Raw genomic sequence first — 22,367 nt, 5'->3', positions numbered from 1 at the left:
GTTTATATCTTAACATTAAAGCTGTTGTAATAGAAGTATTAGAAGTTTTTTAAATTATACACTAAGTAGCTGAACAAATATCTGACTAGAAACTGAAAGGAACCATGCAACAATATATCTACCATGCAACAGTATATTTGAGCATCTTAACTACAGGCATACCTCGTTTTATTGCGCTTCGCAGATATTGCGTTTTTTACAAATTGAGGCAAGACCCTCCACCAACAAAGATTACGACTCGCTGAAGGCTCAGATGATGGTTAGCATTTTTTAGCAATAAAGTACTTTTTAATTAAGGTATGTACATTGTTTTTTTAGACATAATGCTATTACACACTTAATAGACTACAGTATAGTGTAAACATAACTTTTATATGCACTGGGAAACCAAAAAATTCGTGTGACTCGCTTTATTGCGATATTTGCTTTATTGCGGTAGTCTGGAACCGAACCCGCAATATCTCCGAGGTATGCCTGTACTGGTATCTATGTGTGCATTGCTAGGCCTTCTGCTCATATGAGGTGCATCTACACTGCCATCAGCAGATATGATTTCATTACATATAGGCATCCATTGGCTAGCTTTAATCTCAAGCTCAAGTAGCAAAAGCAGTGACATTTTGGCTGTGCAGACTTCAATATGAACTGCACAAACCCACTGTAGAACGTGAATACATATCCAGGTTTTTTGTCTGTAGTGATGATAAGTCTTCATAGTGAGCGTTACTCAAGTCAAGTGTCTCCCCAAACTACTTTTTATGTAATCACAGCTCCTGATTGCAATACACTCATACCCAAGCTGTATACAAAGAGGAAACAACTACCTATAGAGTGCCAAGAACAGCAGAAACTCGTACTCTGCAATAGCCCAACCCCATGTAAAGAAGGCTTCCTGAGTGAATGCCCACAGTCAAAAAATGCTTGGGCAAAAGAATAAGCTTTGCTTTGAAAACAAATAAACACTACCTCTATCAGATGTGAAAAATATTTTATAAAATACCACATTATGTTTGGGTGGCATTATTCATTTGCAAATGTAATTGAGCAACGTTTGCTTTCAGAGATAACCATGCCAAGAGGCCCACATCTGACCCAGTATATGACTGTAATATTTATTTTAAATCCAGGTGTAAACCACACACACATATTTTAAAGGATTTTTCCCAATGGAATATTAAATTAGCTAACTGACAAAATTGACAATTAACAACTCATGTCTAAAGTCTTCTCTTAAAAGCTGATTTGCCAGCTAGGCTTGCTGGTTAATGCAATTTCTAATGCTGTGTAGTTCTTTATCTTATGACTGCTGTACTGTTGCAATGTAGCATAAACACCATGTTCTAATTTTAGAAAGTGTCTGACTAGAAGGAAGTTTGATTCTAACACAAACTGAGTGCTCACATTGGCTTGTGAAATGCAAACTGGAATGTTGAAAAATATATGGTACAACACATTTAAAGTCCTCAGGTAAATTATTGAAAGGAGCTGAATAGTCCTCAGATGAACCGAAAAATTTAAAGCCTGGCTTACATATATTTCTTTAGTCTGAACCCCTCAACAAGAATCAATATACCAATTTCATACTCATGAAACTGAGGCACGAAGGACTCTGGGTTAAAAATGCTAAATAGATCTAATGTTAAGACACATGCATTCATATTTGGGAGAGCAGTAGCCTGATTTTCAAATAAGCTGGTTTATGTGCCTAATTAGCTTCAGGCAAACAAGGCTAACATTTTTTGGTCTACTTGGCCTAGGCAAAAAACACTCATCTGGAATATGGAAAAGGCAGAAATAGAATCTCATGTCGCAGACCTGAGCCATGACTTCAGTAAATCAGGGGTCAGCAACTAGAACCCATGGGCCAGATCCAACCCATGAAGCTGCTGGATCTGGCCTGTGGAAGTGGGACTTTGGTAGCATTTAGCAGCAGGGGCTTCTAACCTGCCACTGCAGGGTGAAGCAGTAGCAGCGGGTGTCCTCTGTGCTCTTCTTTAGTTTGTAAGCATAATAAATTGACACCTAGTTAAGATGTACACCTACAGAGCCCTTAACTGTAAACTACAATGCACTGTAACTTTTAACCTCTTCTACATTATATGCCAGAAAAAAAATGGCAATTTTAAGATTGCCTCTCCAAGGATAAGATGAGAGGAATAGCATAGCATGTTTTCCATTATACCAGGCAGTTCACAGAAATAAGTGAACAGTTACTTGATTTGGGGATCTGTGTGCTGAACTGTTGTAAGCTAAAACTTGTAATACAGGAAACAGTGATGACTGTATGAAAAGAATTTGGAAAAGGAAACGAGTATGAAATGTTATACTGTTTTAACACTGACCGCAAACACCTGCACTTGTGAGTCACTTAATCTGAAAGTGGAACAAGTTATTTTAGATTTAACAGTCATATGTTCTGTAATAACTGTGTACAAGTATCTACAGATAGTTATACACAATGCACAGATTGTCTTTTGCTTCTGTGTTTGTAGACCACCTAGCACCATGAGCTATGGATCCATGATTTGGGCTCTTGGGCATCTGGACAGTACATGTGTATATATTAGATATCATTACATAAAATCATAAGATGTCTTTCAAGTGCAGAGATGCTTTAAAATGCACTTTTCACTCTTGCACTCCTCTTTACACAATGCTGGTTCACTAACATAATTCTTCAAACCAACAACTCAGTTGTAGAATAAGGACCAAATTCCCCAATAAACTGGATTTGTCTTGTTCTGGAACTGCAATGTAAAATGCAATGTATGTATATTCAGCTTATCTAGACAATGTTCTTTGGCAGTTTTGCATTATGTTGGTGTATAGGGTACCTCTAAATGTAAAGGTAAAATTAGCTATACTCATTTTTAATTAACTAAAATAGTGCATAAGATAGAAATAGGTAGTGATTTTGAATTTGTTTAATGTTTAAGTGAGAAATTTTTAACTAAAAAAAATTCCCAAAGACACACTATGACTTAAGGGGAGAAAATGTAGAGATAGGTTACAGTTCAGAAAGAAAGAAAGAAAGAAAAAGACAGAGTTAAGATTCAGAATAAGTTTCAGTAATTTCAAAGTTAGAAATGAGAATCAGAATCAGGGATACTAAAATTATACCGAAACAAAGTATTACAAAGCCAGGATGTTTATGACTAAATATAATAAAGTATGGGCATGCCTGGATGAGACATTTACTGCAGACCTGCCTAATTAGCTCTGCAATAAAATGTCAGATATGGTGCTATTCTGTTCAATATCTTCATCAGTGATTTGGACAAGGGGGTGCAAAGCACCCTATTCAAGTTTGCTAATGACACTAAGATGTGGGGGGAAGTGGGCACAATTGAGGGGAGCAACAGGCTACAGTTAGACCTAGATAGGTTACAAGGATGGGCGGAGGAGAACAGGATGGGGTTTAACACGGACAAGTGTAAGGTGATGCACCTGGGGAGGAACAATCGGCACCACACATACAGGCTGGGGAACTCCCCTCTTGTCAGCACGGAGGTGGAAAAGGATCTGGGAGTCATTATTGACTCCAAGATGAACATGAGTCGGCAATGTGGGGAGGCGGCTAGGAAGGCCAACTGCACCTTGTCGTGCATCCACAGATGCATCTCAAGCAGGTCCAAGGAGGTGATCCTCCCCCTCTATGCGGCACTGGTCAGGCCGCAGCTGGAGTACTGCGTCCAGTTCTGGGCGCCGCACTTTAAGAGGGATGTGGACAGCATCGAGAGGGTCCAGAGGAGGGCCACTCGTATGATCAAGGGACAGCAGGGTAGGTCCTATGAGGAAAGGTTGCGGGACCTGAACCTGTTCAGCCTTCAAAAGAGAAGGCTGAGGGGGGATCTTGTGGCCTGTTATAAACTGGTTAGGGGGGATCAGCAGGCGCTGGGGGAGTCCCTGTTCCCCCGAGCGCCGCAAGGAGTGACCAGGAACAATGGTCACAAGCTGGCGGAGGGAAGGTTTAAGTTGGACATCAGGAGGCGCTACTTCACGGTCAGGGCGGCTAGAGTCTGGAACCAGCTTCCAAGTGAGGTGGTGCAGGCTCCCACCCTGGGGGTTTTTAAGAGGAGGTTGGATGACCACCTTACTGGGGTCATTTGACCCCAGTGCTCTTCCTGCCATGGCAGGGGGTCGGACTAGATGATCTGCTCAGGTCCCTTCCGACCCTAGAAACTATGAAACTATGAAACTATTAGGCTGGAGTAAACTAATACAAGCACTATCCTGCGGTGGAGTACTTTATTGCAATGCACATGTAGATGCTGACGGGGCTGGCTGGGGCAGAAGAGTGCTTTGGTGTGGAGGCTTCTGGCCGGCTGGCCCCTCACTAGAGCACCTTTGTGCCCCAGCCAAACCCTCTGCAGCACGCTGAGCTGGGTTGGAGCAGCACTGACTGGCAGTGGGCACAAGGGTCAGCCTGCCAGCCAAGGGCTGCTCTGAATGGGCTCAACGTGCAGCAGTCCCAGATGTACATGTAAACAGAGCACCTGGGAGCAATAAACTCCAGTACAATGAGCACTGGAGTTTATAGCTTCACATTAATTTCACTTTGCATTGTAGATGCACCCTATGGGAAGGAACAGTTGGGACACATAAGCAGCATAAACTCAACCCTACAGTTATATCATAGAGAGGAGGGAAAAAAAGGAAACATAGACAAATTAAATGCACATTTTCCATAAATTAACTTAAAAAAAAATGGAACCACAAACTCTAAGTAGCATTAATCACAATCATGTTATGATGGCATGGCGTTACTTCATGTCAGAATATGAGGCTATATCTGTTTTTGTATGAAGCTTTTGCAGTTGCACTTTCAATAATTGTTCCCTGCTTTATGTATTTTATTCTTTTAAATCCCAAACTGGAAGCTTGATTCTGCTGATATAAAAAAAAGCTGTAAAAGTACTGTTAGTTTCTTGTTTTGAAGCTACCTTCATTCAGAACCCCTTGAAAAAATGCAAAAACATTTTATTGTGGAAAGGGTTGCTGAGTTGACACCACTCTGTAGAGTGAAATCCTTTATGTCCAGAACTAATTCAGTTCAGGCAAGAGCAGTACAAACCCTGGAATCACTAAAGTACACCATCTCTACCTTGATCAATCATAATAGATTAACGGTAAATCTAAGGCTGATAGTACAAAATATAGTATTTTGAGGACATAAAGGCTTAGCTTGCTCTTCATTGGAAAATGGATCACAGAAGTTATTTTATTAACAATAAATGGGAGTTTAGAAATGCAGGATTTAGTCTACTGCCACTGAAAGTTGACAACAAAGAACAGGTACCCAAAGGACTTGGCAGGCCGCTGGGTTCATTAGGAGCACCTCACACCAGTCCACAATGGGATGTTTTGCAAGCTTTGTGCCAGAGAAAAAAAATCTCTCACTGGAGTTTAACCCAGGATTTTAAAACTAAATTTTAAAAAGAAATGGTGGTTCAAGAGGATGACTCTGTCCCAAAGTGGATACAAAATGCATTTTAACTTAAACACTATTACCCCTTTTTCTGTTTTTCTTTCCATTCTGAAAATCTTGGATTACTAGTGCATAAACAGCTGCTTCCTCTAGTGTAATCAGCTTCCCTGTTCACAATTCCTTTATTATTACTCATTGTTTCTGAAGTCACAATGTTGTTGTTTGCTTCCACGACCAGTCACAAAGTGCCTTGGATTGGTTTGGAGTTTTCCATTTTTATTCTGCACAGTGTGACAGGCAATATCCCCATGCAATACTGACAAATATAATATAATATTGTCTAAAAGTGTACTCCTCTCTGGGGCTTACATTTAATCTTAAGTGACACGGCCATAAGGCAGGAATAGATTTACAAACCAGATGTTAGTCTGAGTGTCTTGGTTTACGGGTTTTTTAAGGTTTGAGACTTCATGGCCATTTGTCCCTCTAGCTAGCACTCCCTTGCCTCAGATACTGTCTTGGGCCACAATTCCCTATTCCAGCTGAAATACGAGAATGGAAGGAAATGAAAGGGAAAGGAAAGAAAGCAGCATTAAGCTAGCTTTGTGCCTCCCAGCATTCAGAGCCTGATGGAGACCTGTCTGACTGCCTGTGTAATTTAAAGCATCCTTAGGGCTGCTCTAATTTATACCCAGCCTGCCTGTGGCCCCAAAATAATGAGAACACACTGGCCCTCTGGTACTGTCCACCCTTCTTTTGGTAACTGCCAGAAGTTTCAAGATGAGAGGAGAAATAGCATAGGGAAGTTTGCAAACTATAACGCATTGTTTCAGCAGATGTTTGTGTTAACATATGCAGACAGGAAGATCCACTGCCTTTTAGATTTCTTCCCCCACCCCAAACAGAGTGAAACTAATGAGACCTACCTAATCTACTGATGCAGATGAGTCAGTGGAGCTCCATATATATCATAGAGGTTTATAACTGGATATTTATGCCCTATTTTTTAAAATAGTGTTTTCCAGGAAAGAACCGTGAGCTGAAGAATCACCTTAAATCATAATTTTGAGTCAGTATTTATTTATAATTGCTGACTGACAGCTAAGAGGGAAACAACTAGTTAGGCACAATTTGGAAATGCACACTGGATTAACACACAACGCAAAAATCAGGAAGAGCAAGATGATTACGAAAGGATTCATTATAATTTCATTCCCTTTGTGGTGGTAGCCAGCAATAACAGGAAATGAAATAGCAAAAAATATACAACATTTCTACTTTGTTTACAAAAATATTTTTAACCATTTGTGGAAGTTAGATGGTGTTTTTGAAAGTATGTGAATGTAAAATTGAGAGAGAAGGAGGGGGAGAGAGAGAGAGAGAAAGAGGAAAAAGGTACACAGATGTGAGAAAGGGAAGAAAGGGAAGAGAGTGAAGACAAGACAGAATTTGTAGAAATGAGGTCAGAAGGAAGAGTCAAAAAAGAACAAAGAATAACATAACTGGTTTTGTGGCACCACTGCTGTGCTCCAATTACTTAGCAAAATTATCTAGAAACCATAAAAGGTAACGTGTATACTGATTAACACTGCTTTTATTTATCAGCAATACATTTTTACTAAGAAAAGGGGAAAGAGAGAGATAAAAAATTTAGAATTTAAAACAATTAAAAGAATGGCACTCCCTGACACTAACTCCTGGACGCTCATCAGCACTAATTATTATTGTAGTACTGTTTGGTTGCTGAATACGTTGAGCTCACTAGAGCCATGAAATAAGGTTGCCTGTACCTTTGATTCTTCACATTTGAAACCAGCTGAAAATGGCTAGTTCCCAGAAAGCAAGCACATGGCCATAACTTAACAAATACATTGATAGTTATATACAGAATGTAACACAGTTTTTCTCTGGAGGAAGAATCAAACTTAGACTGTATTGCATTACATATGGACATGATGATATAAGTATTAAAATATACAGCTAGCCATTACATAATATAAAAAGGTATTTTAAAGAATTAATGGATATGTACTTTATGTAATAAGAAAAAATAATGATTAATTTCATTATACCCTAATGTCTACCCAAGTTCATGTATACAGAATGTATTTTGAAAAAATGTAAAACTTATGTTGTATGTCTGGGGTTATGATGTAAATACAAGACAATGAATCGAAATTCGTGCACAATGATCATCAGTATCTTAAGGGGATTGTCTATACCAGTGGTTCTCAATCTTTTTAGACTTAAGGCCCCTTCCATAAATTCTATGAATGCAGTGACACTGCATTTAAAAAAAACAATACATTATTTAGTACAACCAGGGGAGTGGCCAGGTAGGGAGAGCCTCATCCTGCCCTCACCTGCTGATCCCCTCACCCATCAAACCTGATCCTCCCATCACCAGCTCATCTCCTCACACCAGCCCTTATCTGTTGATCTCTTCATACCTGGGGCCTGATACTGTCCTTACCTGCTGATCCCCCTCGCACCTTGCTTAGCTCCTCAGAGGAGAGAGGAGACTTAATAGCAGTCTTCAACTATCTGAAGGGGGGTTCAAAAGAGGATGGAGCTAGACCGTTCTCAGTGGTGGCAGATGACAGAACAAGGAGCAATGGGCTCAAGTTGCAGCAAGGGAGTTTTAGGTTGGATATTAGGAAAACCTCTCTCACTAGGAGGGTAGTGAAGCACAGGAACAGGTTACCCAGAGAGGTTGTGGAAACTCCATCCTTGGGGATTTTCAAAACCCAGTTAGACAAAACTTCAGTTAAGATGATCTAGTTGGGAATGGTCCTGCTTTGAGCAGGGGGTTGGACTAGATGACCTCCTGAGGTCCCTTCCAACCCTAACCTTCTATGATTCATGCTTCCTGCAGCACTCTTCAAAAGATCTTGCCACCTGGGTTGAGAGTCACTAGTCTATACCAACATGTCACAGGCACACATGCTTTTCTAACGAACTTACCTTGAAAGATTCAGTCATTTGCTTCATGGTTCCCCCTGTACACCCTCCAGCTAGGCACTCTGTCTGACAGCCCTGCAAAGAACCAAAACACAGGGGAAAGCAAATTAAATGCTTGCTACCAAGACCCAGATACTCACACAGCAGATACTTTGCAGAAAGACTCCCCAAAGTCTGGGACCATCCAATCTCATTGTTACTTGGTCAGAATAAAATAAACAAACAAATAAACAGAGGGAGAGATTTTTCTGCTTGGGTTTCTGCATTTTAACTTATCCCATCCTCTGTGGTGGTTTTGTATCAATCACCTTCTTATTGCTGTGCTTTCTTCAGCCTGCTGAAATTTCCCATTAGTCTTATACATGTCTCAGGGTTATAATCAGAGAATAAATGAGCAACTGTTTTGCTGGAAGAGGTGGGAGGAGGGGGGAGGAGTAAAGACTCCTGTGTTTCTCACAAGTCCTCTCTCTCTTTCTGTTTCATACAGCATAGGATACCAACTTAAGAAGCTAGGAACCACCATCTGGTATTATCACTCAATGTGTGGATTCCCTCTGCCCCATCTGGGCATTTGTAAAGACTTATTGGCATCCTCTTATCTGTGAGAGACAGTGGATATTGCAGCCTATGGTGTAGATGGTTTCCAGTGTCTCATGTGACTGAATAGTCTAATCCAAGATTTGCCTGATTTGTGGCAATGGTTGCAAGCGTATGTGGCATGATTGCGTGGTTCAGAAGCTACTTGCTTCCTCCGGACTCTATTATCTTCATACTGTTCGAGCCAATTCCTGTCACAGACTTTATGACCTGGTGGAGACAGTGATGCCAAGGTTTCCCATCGGTCAGGATTAGTTCCAAATGCCTTCGTATCTCACCTGCATGTGTCTTTGTTGCAAAGCTTGGGACATCCCATTGTTCTTGTTCCCTCTGATAGTTCCCCATATAGCATGTCTTTGGGTCCCTCTTCCAATCTGCTTAGATGGCCTAGCCAGCACAGTTGTCTGTGTTTGAGTAGAGCTGTCACACTTGGTAAATTTGCCCTCTGAAGAACTTCTATATTTGTAATTTTATCTTGCCATTTGATGTTGAGTATGTGGCATAAACAGTGCAGGTGAAAGCTGTTGAAGCTTTTCTCTTAATATTCGTAAGTTGTCCATGTTTCCCCACCATACGTGAGAGTGCCGAGTACACAAACTTTGTATACTAGCATTTTGGTCTTGATGGTAAGCTTTGAGTTGTTCCATGCTCTTTTAGTTAGTGTACCAAAGGTCGTGGCAGCCTTTCTGATGCAAACATTAAGTTCTTCATCCAGTGAGAGGTTGGTGGTCACTGTGGAGCCTAGGTAGCTGACTTTTTGTGCGGTAGGTAGCTGGTTCTCATTAAGAGTGATTGATAGATCTTGTGGAACTCCCTGTACTAGTGCAACTGTTTTCTTTATGCTGATGGTGAGAGCAAATGCCTGGCAAACTCTTGAGAGGCGATCCATGAGTTCTTGTAGTATGTCTTTTTCATAAGCTGTAAGGGCCTTCTCTAACTTTAGTCTTTGCCTTAAGTCATGACAGATTGAAGAGTTTCCCATCTGATCTCGTGTGGAGGTACACTCCACCTTCCATGTCTTTAAATACACAGTTCAGGAGTACTGAGAAGAAGATTCCAAAGAGTGTAGGGGCAAGAATGCATCCTTGTTTCACTCTGCTTTTTATCTTGAAGCTGTCCAAAGTGGACCCATCAAACTGAATAGTTGCTTTCATGTTGTCGTGGAAGGAATGTATAAAACTTAACAGGGTTGGTGGGCATCCTATCCTTTCTAGAACTGCAAATAGACCTGTTCTGCTGATAGTGTCAAATGCTTTGGTTAGATCCATGAAGGCAATGTACAATGGGTGGTCCTGCTCTCTGCACTTTTCTTGAAGTTGTCGCAGGGAAAATATCATGTCTGTGGTTGATCTTCCAGCCCTGAATCCACACTGAGATTCAGGGTAGACACAACTTGCTAACTGTTGTAGGAGCACCAAGATGACCCTTGCAAAAGCTCTTCCTGCTGTACTTAGTAGTGAGATACCTCTGTAGTTGTTAGTCACCCTCATCTCCTTTTATTTTTAGAGTGCTGATATTTGCATCACACATGTCTTGTGGTACCTCACCCTCTTTGCAGCATTTGAGTAGCAGCTGATGAAAATATGGTAGTAGGCTTTTTTCCCCCATACTTGAGAATTTCCACTGGGATACCATCTTTCCGAGGAGTCTTGCCGCTTGATAATGAATCAATGGCCTTGCTTAACTCTTCTACAGTGGGTTCCACATCTAACTCTGGCATGACCTGTAGAGTTGGTATTTGGTCCCGTGATTCACTGGTGATGTTGTATAGCTCTGAGTAGTGTTCAACCCAATGAGACATCTGCTTGCTTCTACCTGTAATGGCTTCACTGCTGCATGACTTGAGAGGGGCAACCTTGTTGACAGGAGGGCCTAGAGCTTTCTTCAGAACATCGTACATGACTTATAGGTTTCCTGTGTCTGAGGCTGTCCACAATCTATAAACACTGCAGCTTTTGAATAAGTGTTGTGCTCTAGGACATTTATTCACACAGGAGGCTGTACAAGATGTTCTTGTGAAGTGTTTTGAAGCGTCTGTACCCAAATCTCAAGTCTGTTCAGCTCTGACCCATGCTTCTGTCAAGGTTGTGCTCAATGGGGAACTAGTTTGGCATTGGTATAAAACTCTGTAGGAATAGCTCTACTCTTTCCCAGCCGTCAGCCCACTCCATTGCTGCCCATACATATGGTTCAGCATCCCTTGTCTCTTCCAGGAGCTTGTGGGCTTCATATACAAACCATTTGCGACTTTTAAGCCTCTTAAGCCTCCATCTGTTTGGGTCTTCAGTTAACAGTTGATGGAGCAGGTCTCCATGAGAAGAAGCTGCCACCTTTGTGCCTTACAATGTCCTCTTGCTCTGTGTCACCTGAGCCTGTGCTGGGGAAGCAGGGAAGGCATCATTTGCTCTAAGACACTCAGGCTTCACTGGCCAGGCTCCAGGCCCATGGTCAGAGCATGCCAAGCAGTGCTCTTCAGACAACCAGGCTCCAAGTGCTCCTGGCTGTGGAGTGGAGTGGACCAGGGTGGGATGGAAGTGACACTTGCCAGTGCTTCCAAGGAACTATGGGGTGGGGCAGGGCAGAGCAGGAGGAGATGCCCCTAGACCTTGGAATCTGCCACTGTCCGGCACCCACAAGCCACCAGAAGGACCTGGGAAGGGGTAGATGTGCTCACCATGCTCAGAGGGGAAGTGGGGGGGTGTCATTGCACCCCAGCACCTGCACTAGCCTCATGTTGTTCCTAGCAGCAGCAGCAGCATTTGCATGAAGGAGGCAGTGGTGGCAGGGGCTGGATGTGGACAATACCGAGCTGATCAAAGCAGTCAGGTATAGCCACATGCACCGTTAGCAGAGCCTTCAGCTACTCCTCTGGCCTGGTCCCTGGTTGGATCCCATGAGCCCAGTCTTTCCTCATGGTGCAAAAACCAACTCCCAGGTCAGGAGGATTTGGCCACCCCACAACAGCACCCCAACTGCCCTGTTAATCACCCCCCTGCACCTCTGTTCTTGCCCTCTCTTTGAGAACCCACCTTGGTTCCTGGGGCCTCACTGGCACAGAACTAGGCATTACTGCCCTAAGTCCAAGGATAACTTGGGGAAGACAGCAGCCAGTGAAGTGAACTTGAGTTCATGAAAGCTTGTGTGCTCTCTCTCATACATATAAAATGAGCAAGAGAGAACATGCACAAGCTTTCATGAACTAAATATCAAATATATATACACACATATACACTTCAATACTTCCAGTCCTTCAGCACTGCAAAGACAAACCATTACTTACTAATTAGTGGATTCATATTTTCAATATATAATACGGTATTTAGTTTCTAAAGGTGCATACCCCGTCTTCTGACTGACTTCAGACTAGCACAGCATGGCTAACTCCCTTTCCTTTGGGGGAGAGAGATCAGGAATCTGACTAATGTATCTCATGTCACAGGGCTTAACTTCAAAGCCCCATAAAAATGCAGTTTCGTTTGTGGAATAAGAAGGAAAGCCACCATTGTTCACAGGGACAGACACTCCTCTCTGGAGCTGGTTTAACCACATCGGGCAGCCTGTGAGTTCCAGTCAGAACCAAGAGCCCACTGGAACCCAAGTGCCAGAAGTACTAGACCTTGTGCAGTAGTTCTACAAGCCCCTTCCTCCTCTTTCCTTGCTCAACGCTGGCCTCTCAGATCCTTCCACCTACCTCTTCATTTTTATGTAGGGGTATCTTCTGGCTCTGTTAATCACTGAAAATAACCGACTGCCTTAGCATCACCTGAACAGGAGGGCCAGCAACACAGCAAGAGCACACGGACACGAAAAGATGACAAACACAAATTGGAACCAAGTTACGTGGGCAGTTTCTCTTTTATTTCAATGGGAAAACAGTGCTGCACTCCAAAAGCTGTTTTCCCTACACTTGAACCTGAAAACGAGGCCAACTTATATGCAGCACCATTGAAACAATAGGGTAGTAAATCTGTGCCTTCTTTTACCCAGTGGTAAACTAGTTTGTGTGCCTGTACCCCAGAAGTCTGTTTCTATTTCCATTCAACTTAAAAACCTTATTGAGTTCAATCAAATCAGTAAAGCTACTTTGGACACACTGTTATATCTGAGACCAGATTTGACTTGCCTGGGCTGTTTCTGTTTTCACTGTAGTTATTGTGTTTTACCAAATATAACAGATTTCCACAACAAGTAGTTAACTGTCATTGTTTACCACAAAGAATCAAGGGTTTTTTTTCTGGACCATAACAGTTAAATAGCACTCCAACCTCAGTCAGATTTAACAGAATTATTCCTTCAGCACTGGAAAGACACACTATGATTACCTACTAATTAGCAGAGTCATATTTTCATAACCTATCAATTTGAAACAAGAAGTTAAACACAACAGAACAATTAGTCCCCGGTTTACTGGCAATACTGCCCATGGAAATCACTGAGAATGTGTTTATTCCATTGCAGTTAATAGCATACACTGTTTAAAAAATGTATTGATTAGAATGAAATGATTATAGGGATAAATTTGATTTCTCTCAAACTGTTATGTAGGTCAAACTGCATCAGGGTCCATGGAAATATAACTGAGAGTACAATTTGGCCTGTTACAGAGGTTTCTTAACCTTTGGAATCCAGTAGCTGTCTGAATCAATTAACTGAGCTAACAAAATGATTTATATCACTTCACAGAACTTATTGTAGATGCAACTAATTTTTCTTTATAGTATATATTTTAGTAATCACAATTTATACTTTTGACTTGTTTTACTTTTGCCCATATTATTTTAAAAAATAATAAAGTATTTTACAATTCTCTATTTTTTGTGGTTTAAGGAATTTTAATTTTGTACCTATATGTAATAGTTAATGGAGGACATGTACAAGCAAAAAAGTATAATGTCATGGATACATTTTGTCTCTTTGAAAGCTAGCCTTGTATGCCTTTGTATTAACAGTTAACACTATTAAATAAAAACTTGGTGGTTGTTAATTTTTGTGTTGCATTTATGAAGGATTTCAAGTTTATAATAATCATCGGAAATCCTTTAGTATATCCTGCAGGAACCTTAATCAGAATGACCTTAATTGGATAATAGCACAGCCCGTGAAAAGTGTTTCTGTAGGATTTCCACTCTAATTGAGGCAAACTTTATTAAAGGGAATAATCTCCTATCAACATCTGAAAGAACTGTGTGTAGCTCATATGAACAGTAACGGAGATTATTTATCTAACGACTCTCACACCCAGCCCTAGCACACCTCACCTTCCTGGACACTCATGGGCCTCACACTGCATTGACTGCCTGTGCTTTTAGTTTCCCTGTGTTTCAGACAGTTCCAGCCACTGTCCCCAGCTCTAGCTTCTCTAATGTAGACTTCTTGTTTACCATACCTTCACACAAATGGTACCATGTCAGAGCTAGCCTAGATACCCAAAACTATTGTTGCCTTCCAAGGCTAAGAACAGACAGTCCAAAAGCCCAAGGCTAAATTGATTCAATCTTTGCAGGTTAGTCTAACCTGTGGAGACTAAACGGAGAAGCAAGTGAACAGACATTCACTTTTGATTCCAGAAATGCAGCCACAGGCCAGAAGCCGAGTGCTAGAGCATGCCTCCCAGCTTAGCTGGATCAGACAGCTTGAGCCAAGGCTAGCCTGCTCACCCTGCAAGAGGGAGTTTGTGGGGGAGGTGCAAAGTTTCCTGATGCTGGGGGACTGTGAGTTAACTTGTATTTGGAAGGCATCTGGGACAAAAGTTCCAGAAACTAATTTAACTTAAATCAGTTAAGTCTGATACTACAACCATCCAGGTTTATCTTAAACCAGTTCTGGCCATTTTGAATGTGGTTTATGTGCACTGAACTTCTGTTGTGTTACAGATTTGAACCAGGTTCGGATAATTTATACTGGTATATATAATTTCTGACCCTAGTCCAAGACACCGCACCAGAAGCCTAGGAGCACAGCACTGTGCCCAGGGCAGCCACAAAATACTGCATAGCACTAGCTGCCAGTCTGCCAATCACAGCAGCACAATCAGCCACCACTGAGGCAGTGACTATTTTTGTGTTTCCTCACAAAGGAGTTTCTGGAAAACCCAGTGGTTCTATGACTTTGGCATTAGCATCATCTAACATTTAGTATAGTGCTACTGCTGACAGGACTGCCATGTTGGGGCTCTATTATTCTGGTTCCTGTTGCATCCATCTCATAAGTGGCAGAACTGGCTCCCAGATACTGCAAATGATGATTACTGTGGATCACCTATAATGTTAACTTTATCTGAATGCCAGGAAAAAGGTTAGCCTTTCTGCCCTGTATTGAAGGCATGTCAAGCAAAACATCCTTAACATTTTTTTAAAGAATCAATCATAAGTAGAGACCAAAAGATAAGTATCACTGTGGCAGCCACACAACATGAAGATAAGATTATAGAAAAAAGTTAACTAAATATAGTAGAGTGATTGCTGCTTTTAAAAAGTAAAAAATAAATAAAAATTCCCCCCCACAATATACACTATTCATTTTAACATCAACTAAAATAAGCAATTAACTTCGTGATACTGATGAAGGATGTAAGGAGATGCTCAGCCTGCAGACAGTCAGCAATTAAGAGTCTGCCTGGCTGGAAGACAGACAGCAGCTATAACTGATGACGGAGTTAGGATGGAGGCACAAAGGGGACAGAGTGGAAAGAAGGAGAGGGGAGGTTGTGGTGCTAGGAAAAACCACAGAGCTGAGGTTGCCCTTCCAGGGTCTGAGGAAAGACCGCAGGTTTTTAGTTTAGCTGTAGTTTTACAGACTTGTTCATTTTATTGTTGGTTGTTGTTTGATTTTTTTTTTTCACGTTTGCACCATGAAAAAACAACCGGCCAGAAACCCAGGACACAGAGTGAACTGGCCTGAATAAGGAAGCTGGGTGAGGGACCTGCTCACTAAAGGCCTCCAGAATTTTGGTCTGCTTATACACATACTTGGTGGTGGGGGATGGCAGGCTTCTAATTAGAGCAGTTCCCAGGCAGCCGCCGTAGTTAAATTGCTGCAGCATTGTGTGTATTAAGGCCCTGCGCATTTAAAAATGGCCACCAGACACTTTATCTAAATCTCATTCAACTAGGTTTAGGTAAAGTGCCTCATGGCCATTTTTAAACACTCAGGAGCTTAATACACATGACGCTGTGGCAATGCTGCAGCATTCTAGTTAGAATGTGGAACAGACTCAATTAATCGAGTCTGCTCCAATGCGTTCTAATTAGAATGCCAATGAGCATGTGTATAGGCAGCCTTGCAAACTTATTTATGGTATCACAGATTCCAACATGTTTATCTTCCCTCTGTCACTTTGTTAAGGAAGTGGTTACATGGTACACAAATAATATTATTTATATAAATAAGTATTGCATCTCTGAACAGAAAAGATCAGTGGCCTATGTTATATAGCTCCCCAAGTGATTTGCTTAGCCGGTTCACTTATGAGATTGAGCATATATATCAGTACGAGAATCTCATCCACATTTTATAGAAATACTTTTATGAACCCTTCTTTCTGCAATGATCTGGAATATGGAGAAATGAGAGTGTTATTACTTAAAGTGAGTTGACTAGTGGTTAGAAACACAAGTCACAGGTCCTTGAAATATTCCAGGTGACAGAAGAGCTGACTTCATAGCCTGTGATAATAGTTATGCTTCTTGCACACTTGTGAAGACTATTTAGAGTTGTGTTTTGCATAGTCATGAAGCATATTTGATTTCTAACAGTATTCCCAAGAGCTGGGGCAATAAAAGTTAGTGTTGAACAGATCTTTCTTCTGGGATAAGGAAGTCCTCCATTTCTCCAAAGGAACAGTCATCATAGCAGAGGTACTCCCACAGAGCAAGTCTCCCAAAGCAAACCCATTGATATGCCTGAAGTCCAACCTGCAGAAACAACTTCAGAAAGCAAGAGGATAATTCAACCTTAGGCTCTTTCAAAACTTAGCTTGTGTACTGTGCCAGTTAAATGGGATTCCAGTAATGGTATGTTTTGATCACTGACCAGTTTCTATAGAAGAGAAGGTTTTAAAGCCTTGATTTGGGACAGGACATGGTAACCAAGTCTAACAGGATGCCGTGAAAGGAAAACAACAGCTGAATACTAAGAAAAACCCTCCTGATGGTGTAATTGGTTTTCCTGTTAGTCACCTAGGAAGGGAACAAAGATTGAATTCAAATGAATATACTTAAACTAGTGCACAATTTGTTGTGCTGTGGAAAGGCGAATCTTAAAACTAGAGTGGATAAGCCAGCAGAATATACACTTTAGGTGTGACTGATAAATTAATCTGGTCAGGTTTCATATTTGATATAGAGGAAATATAAGCACACTGCTTATAACAGCTGGTTTCAGGGGGGGCACTCTCTACAAGATAATTCAATTGCCATAGTGGAGTCATCAAAGCCAATGAAGTTAGACAATTGTGGGAGGACAAGATGTTTATTTGGGGTGGAAAGATTTAAAGGAGGAACATAAAGACAGGAGATTAAATTTTCAAATCATAACACTTCAGTAAAAATGAGTTTATTGACAGTTTTGCTAGTATAATAAATGAGATGCATCAAAGACACTTGAAAAGTATGCAATAAGACTGGGATCCGTAATGTAGGAACATGCTTGAAATCCACAAGGAACATGTGTTTGACAGCATAGATTTCTGAGAGGGTGTAGCAGGGCACTAAGGTGCCTGCTACTGGAGGCAGTGTGACGAGCTCAGCTGCCAATCACCAGGCAGCATAGATGCAGGGTTGCCGTGACAACTGGTCAGTCAGCTGACCGGAAGGGGGTAGGGCCTGGCCTTTATAAACAACATAGGCCAAGGCCAGAGCTCAGTCCCCTTCTGGCCACCAAGAGAATGGAGCTTGAGAAAACCCTGATGGGGAGATGCAGGGAAGTAAGCCAGGTTGGCCAGGAATTTATGTTATAGCCCAGGGGTTTGTGTTCATGGTTTTAGTTGTTGTGGCGCGAGAAGCGCGGTGTTACACCAGAGGTTTGGGTGAGGCTGTAGGGGTGGAGGAGGCCTCAGCAGGAGCCCCCCAGTAAGGTGGGGGTGCTCCGAGCGCTAGGGAGGGCGCTGTAGTGGGGACGAGAAGCACGGGTAGGAGCCTGGTGTGGGCTATGCGGGCACGGGGAAGAGACCCCGGTGCGGGCTATGCAAGCACAGGGGAGAGGCCCAGTGGGCGAGGGTGCGAGAAGCACAAGTGCGGGAAGCACGGTGCGAGAAGCACGGGGGGGCGCAACAAGCACGAGTGCGGGAAGCACGGTGCAAGAAGCACGGGGGGGCACGAGAAGCATGAGTGCGGGAAGCACGGGTAAGGGCCCCAGTGTGGGCGTGGGTGCGAGAAGCGCGAGAGGTGCGAGAAGCATGAGCAGGTGGGGCGCAAGAAGCGCAAGTAAGGAGGCACGAGGAGCACAAGTAAGAGTGGGCGTGAGAAGCGTGGGTAAGGGCCCCGGTGTGGGCATGGGCGCGAGAAGCGCAGGCATCAGAGGCACCGTGCCAGGGAGGGAGAAAGGCAGCCTCCCTTTTATGAACTAAAGATCAAAGATGTGGCCGGCGAGTGATAGAGGGTGCAGGAAACCTGATCTGGCACGGTCGGCAGGGGCGCGAGGGGAGGTCACGCCCCCCCAGGCCCCCGCCCTGCCACAGAGGGCTAGAGGGGAGAAACACCCTCTAGAAATGTAAAGAATTTTTATTGACTGGAACTAATCCCACAGACAACTTAAGGATCTATGCAGCTTCAAACTACAAGTGTCATACAGATACTGGGCCTGATTTTTTTGCTATTTTATACTTAGAGAGAGGTAATTAGCCATGTTAGTCTGAAATTAGGCAGAAGGCAAGGTAGAAGTACACTTTACAGACTAACTGAATCAGAGACGCATAAGCTTTCATGAGCAACAGCTCACTTCAACAGATGCTATGCAATTAACATCAGTTAGTCCATAAGGTACAACTCCACGTGCATTTGTATACACAGCAAAATGTGCATCAGAGCTGAGAAAATGGCAGCAGCACACTTTTGAACTAAAACACATCAAAGGTGTTTTAGTTCAGAAGCGCACCACCGCCATTTCTGTGCACTTTACCATTTATACAAATGCATGTGACGCAGCACTAGGCACGTCAGCTTGCGATGCGCTGGATTTCCGGCATATTGAAGCAGACAAAGGTACGTACATAAATGATGTCCTTTCATGCCTTATGCCTGCTTTATACCCAGATGAGGTAAGTCTAAAATGCTACCACTGTAAGTGCTGAAGTGAGGTGCAGGACAACTATGAATCTCTATTTTGCTTCATTTTTTAACTTGCTAGTCACCACTGCCCTGAAGAGATGAAAATCCCGCTTCAGGCATGCAATTTCACTTCCTGTTTTCTTTACCAGTCTAGTGCCTAGAGATACAAGAAAGCACCTTATGAAAGCCTCCTTCCCAAGTGACCTCAGATGTTCTGTGCTGCAGCATTTCCCCCAATGTTCCTTCCTTTGTTTTTTCCTCTCTGTGACCCTTTTGTTATTTTACCACTGTTCAGTGCTATTTCCTCTCTCTTCACCCCCTTATGTAGTTCACTGTTTTTTTCCTTTCTCACTGTAGGGAACAATCTTGCACTGATAGGACAGACTGGATGACCTAATGGATCTCTTCCACCTCTAATTCCTATGAACATTGCCTCGAAGAGCCTCTTTTGTTGGCTTGTTTGTCAGCTCTCGCATTAATTAGTTTGTTAAATAACTGGATTGTTTGCATGAATGGCAAAAATAAAAACATACTAAAACAGCTAGCTCGATTCAGTTGATGTATTAATGCATAATCTTGTTTCCTAATCAGGCCCAGATCTGCAATATGGTTACTCCTAAAACAGAAGCTCCCTCTTCCTCCCCCCCCCATCGAAAGTGTATGTGAGGACAGAGAGGTAGTTAGTTAGCTGCGTTAGTCTAAACTCAGGCAGAGTAGAGGTGTACCTTATAGATTAACTGAAGCAGAGATGCATAAACTTTTGTGAGCAATGGCTTACTTCATCAGATGAGGAGGAAGGGATTGTTTTGCTGGGTTTAGGCCTGATTTCCATTACACCAAGATCCCTTTATATCACTGTGGTAGAAGAAGGAGAAAATGTACCAGTACCTCTTTATAGGGGGGCCACATTACTATCGCAGCAAAAGGGGCTTTAATGCTAATAGAAACAAGTCCCTTTGTGATAATATTTATTCTCATTATTGTAGCTTTTAATTTTTTGTTTTGTCCATATACTCTATAAAGACAGGTCCACATGACCATCAAGCATTTGTACAGAAATGTCAGTAATGGAGTGCAATTTTGAACCTCTTTATACCAGCAAAGCTCTAGTGTAGATACAAACATACCTCCTAAGTGAGTTCTTATGCTGGCACAATTTATTTCACTCACTGGGCTGGTCTGAATTACAATCACAACAGCTTCTGTAATAATAGAGCTATAGAGGGAAACATTTTTAGTGTAGACTTGGTTTTAAATGCAATAAAATATAACAGGCTATATTTGTAAAATTCTTAGTTAGACCTCTTGAAGCTCCTGACTAAGTGGAGTGGCTTTCCCATATATCTATAATTATCATTTGCTAATTATAGAATAAAAATGTATACACAGTAGAGACAAACCAAATAATTTGTCTGAAGAGATAGTAAAGGCTTGGAACCAGAAACAGATAATTTTATGTAAAATCAGAATTTCCTTTCATCATTTCCATCATTTCTCTTGCAAATATATCATTACAGACTTCTAGAAACTATAATTATGGTGATGACATATCCCAAACTGAGAACAGACACACTTGAAGAGAACAAATGTGGAAAACTGATTTGTGAGGATGTGATCCTAAATTTATTTTTTAAGCACAGCCTGCATAAACTTCAGCGGAAGCTTTGGTTATGGAAAGAACATAGGATCTGACCATCACAATCTCATTTGCTCTTTTGCAGAGTCATGTGTAGTCAAAATGAGTACAAAATGCTACCAAATGAGAAAAGTAGCATCTTAAACACATTTTGCCCTGAGGCAAAGGATTACATGATCCAAGGTCCAAAGTATACACTGAAAACAAAGCCTCTGGTATTCTTTTGTTGGACATGCTTGTTGCTGCACAAGTCATGGTTCCTCTCACTGCAAGTAATGAAACAGTAACTTACAAGGTTGGCTTGACCAGATATCAACAGCATGAAGGGCAACAGAACATTCTGCAACCACACGTGACGGTAAGCTTGCAATCGGGTACAAGTACAAGTCGTGCAAGGAGACCTCAGAAACATGGCTTTCTGGGTTGGGTCCAAGTGCAGTCAGGCCCTGGCCTCCACTTCCAAGGAGTTTATTATACTGTTAGGAGACAGCTGATCATAAAATGAAACTGAAAATGCATGCCAGCTACAATCTGACCTGGGATCTGAAAGCAAACCAACCATTAAAAGGACTGCCCTTTAGTTATATAACTAGGCCATTACAGTGTACTGTGTGTGTTAAAGGCAATGGCTCTTTTGAAAAGCAATGTGTGGAAATGGATACTTTCTCTTGCCTGGATAAAGAATCCTAGACAATTGGACTGGGCTCCTGTTCTGCAGAACTGCCTGGCTGATGAGTGACATTGGGTGCGTCTACACAAGACGCTTACTGTGCATTAGCCTAATAACACTGCGCAGTAATGTGGTGGTTAAAAAACGTGCTAATAGCTCAGTGTTATTAAGCTAATGTGCAGTAAGCATCACAAAATAACCATGCACTACTGCGCAGTAAGTAACTCGTTACTGAGCATTTAGTTAGCACTTTATTAAGCAAGTACTAAATTAAATGCACAATATCTAAGGCAGGCAAAATTTTTTGAGTAGATGTGGTATCTTTTATTAAACCAAGTGAGTAGTTGGAAAAAAGTTCTTAGCAAGCTTTTGGGCGCTGTCACCCTTCTTCAGGTATGGGGAGTCTCTGCTGTTCTGAGACTCCAAGGAATGAGAGAAGCTAAAAGTGTGACAGGATGTCAGTGAGAATGTAAATGAGTAGAAATTAGAAAAACAAAAGGTAAAGCAGGGAAGGGGGAGGGGAAAGGGAGGGGGGCATGGGGAAAAAAGCCAAAGTTGAGTAAAGGAGACTGTCTCACTTTTAGCTTCTCTCATTCCTGGGAGTCTCAGAACAGCAAAGACTCCCTATGTCTGGAAGTCTTTTCTCCAATTACACAGATGGTCTAATAAAAGATACCACATCTACCCAAAGAACCTTGCCTGCCTGTTCCTTAGACCAACATGGCTACAACCAAAAACCCAGCAGCATCTAAGACACATTAATGAACATGTAGGTGTGCCCTCCAAATGTCATTTCTAATCTGGTGGTGA

The 22,367-nt window shown here is 42.0% G+C and overlaps 1 protein-coding gene across 1 annotated transcript in view; it reads right to left on the bottom strand.

Moving 5' to 3' along the window:
* Positions 1-22,367, bottom strand: part of BCAT1 (branched chain amino acid transaminase 1) — a 110,317-nt gene that overhangs the window by 56,242 nt on the left and 31,708 nt on the right. The window contains exon 2 of the mRNA XM_019515633.1: positions 8,393-8,464. Coding sequence (XP_019371178.1) covers positions 8,393-8,464 — 72 coding nt within the window. The remainder of the gene's footprint in view (positions 1-8,392; positions 8,465-22,367) is intronic.

Source organism: Gavialis gangeticus, unplaced genomic scaffold (genome assembly GCF_001723915.1).
Source record: "Gavialis gangeticus isolate Ggan-Ray unplaced genomic scaffold, GavGan_comp1, whole genome shotgun sequence".
NCBI lineage: Eukaryota > Metazoa > Chordata > Crocodylia > Gavialidae > Gavialis > Gavialis gangeticus.
Note: the sequence above shows the minus strand (reverse complement) of the source record. Positions and strands in the feature narration are given on the sequence as shown.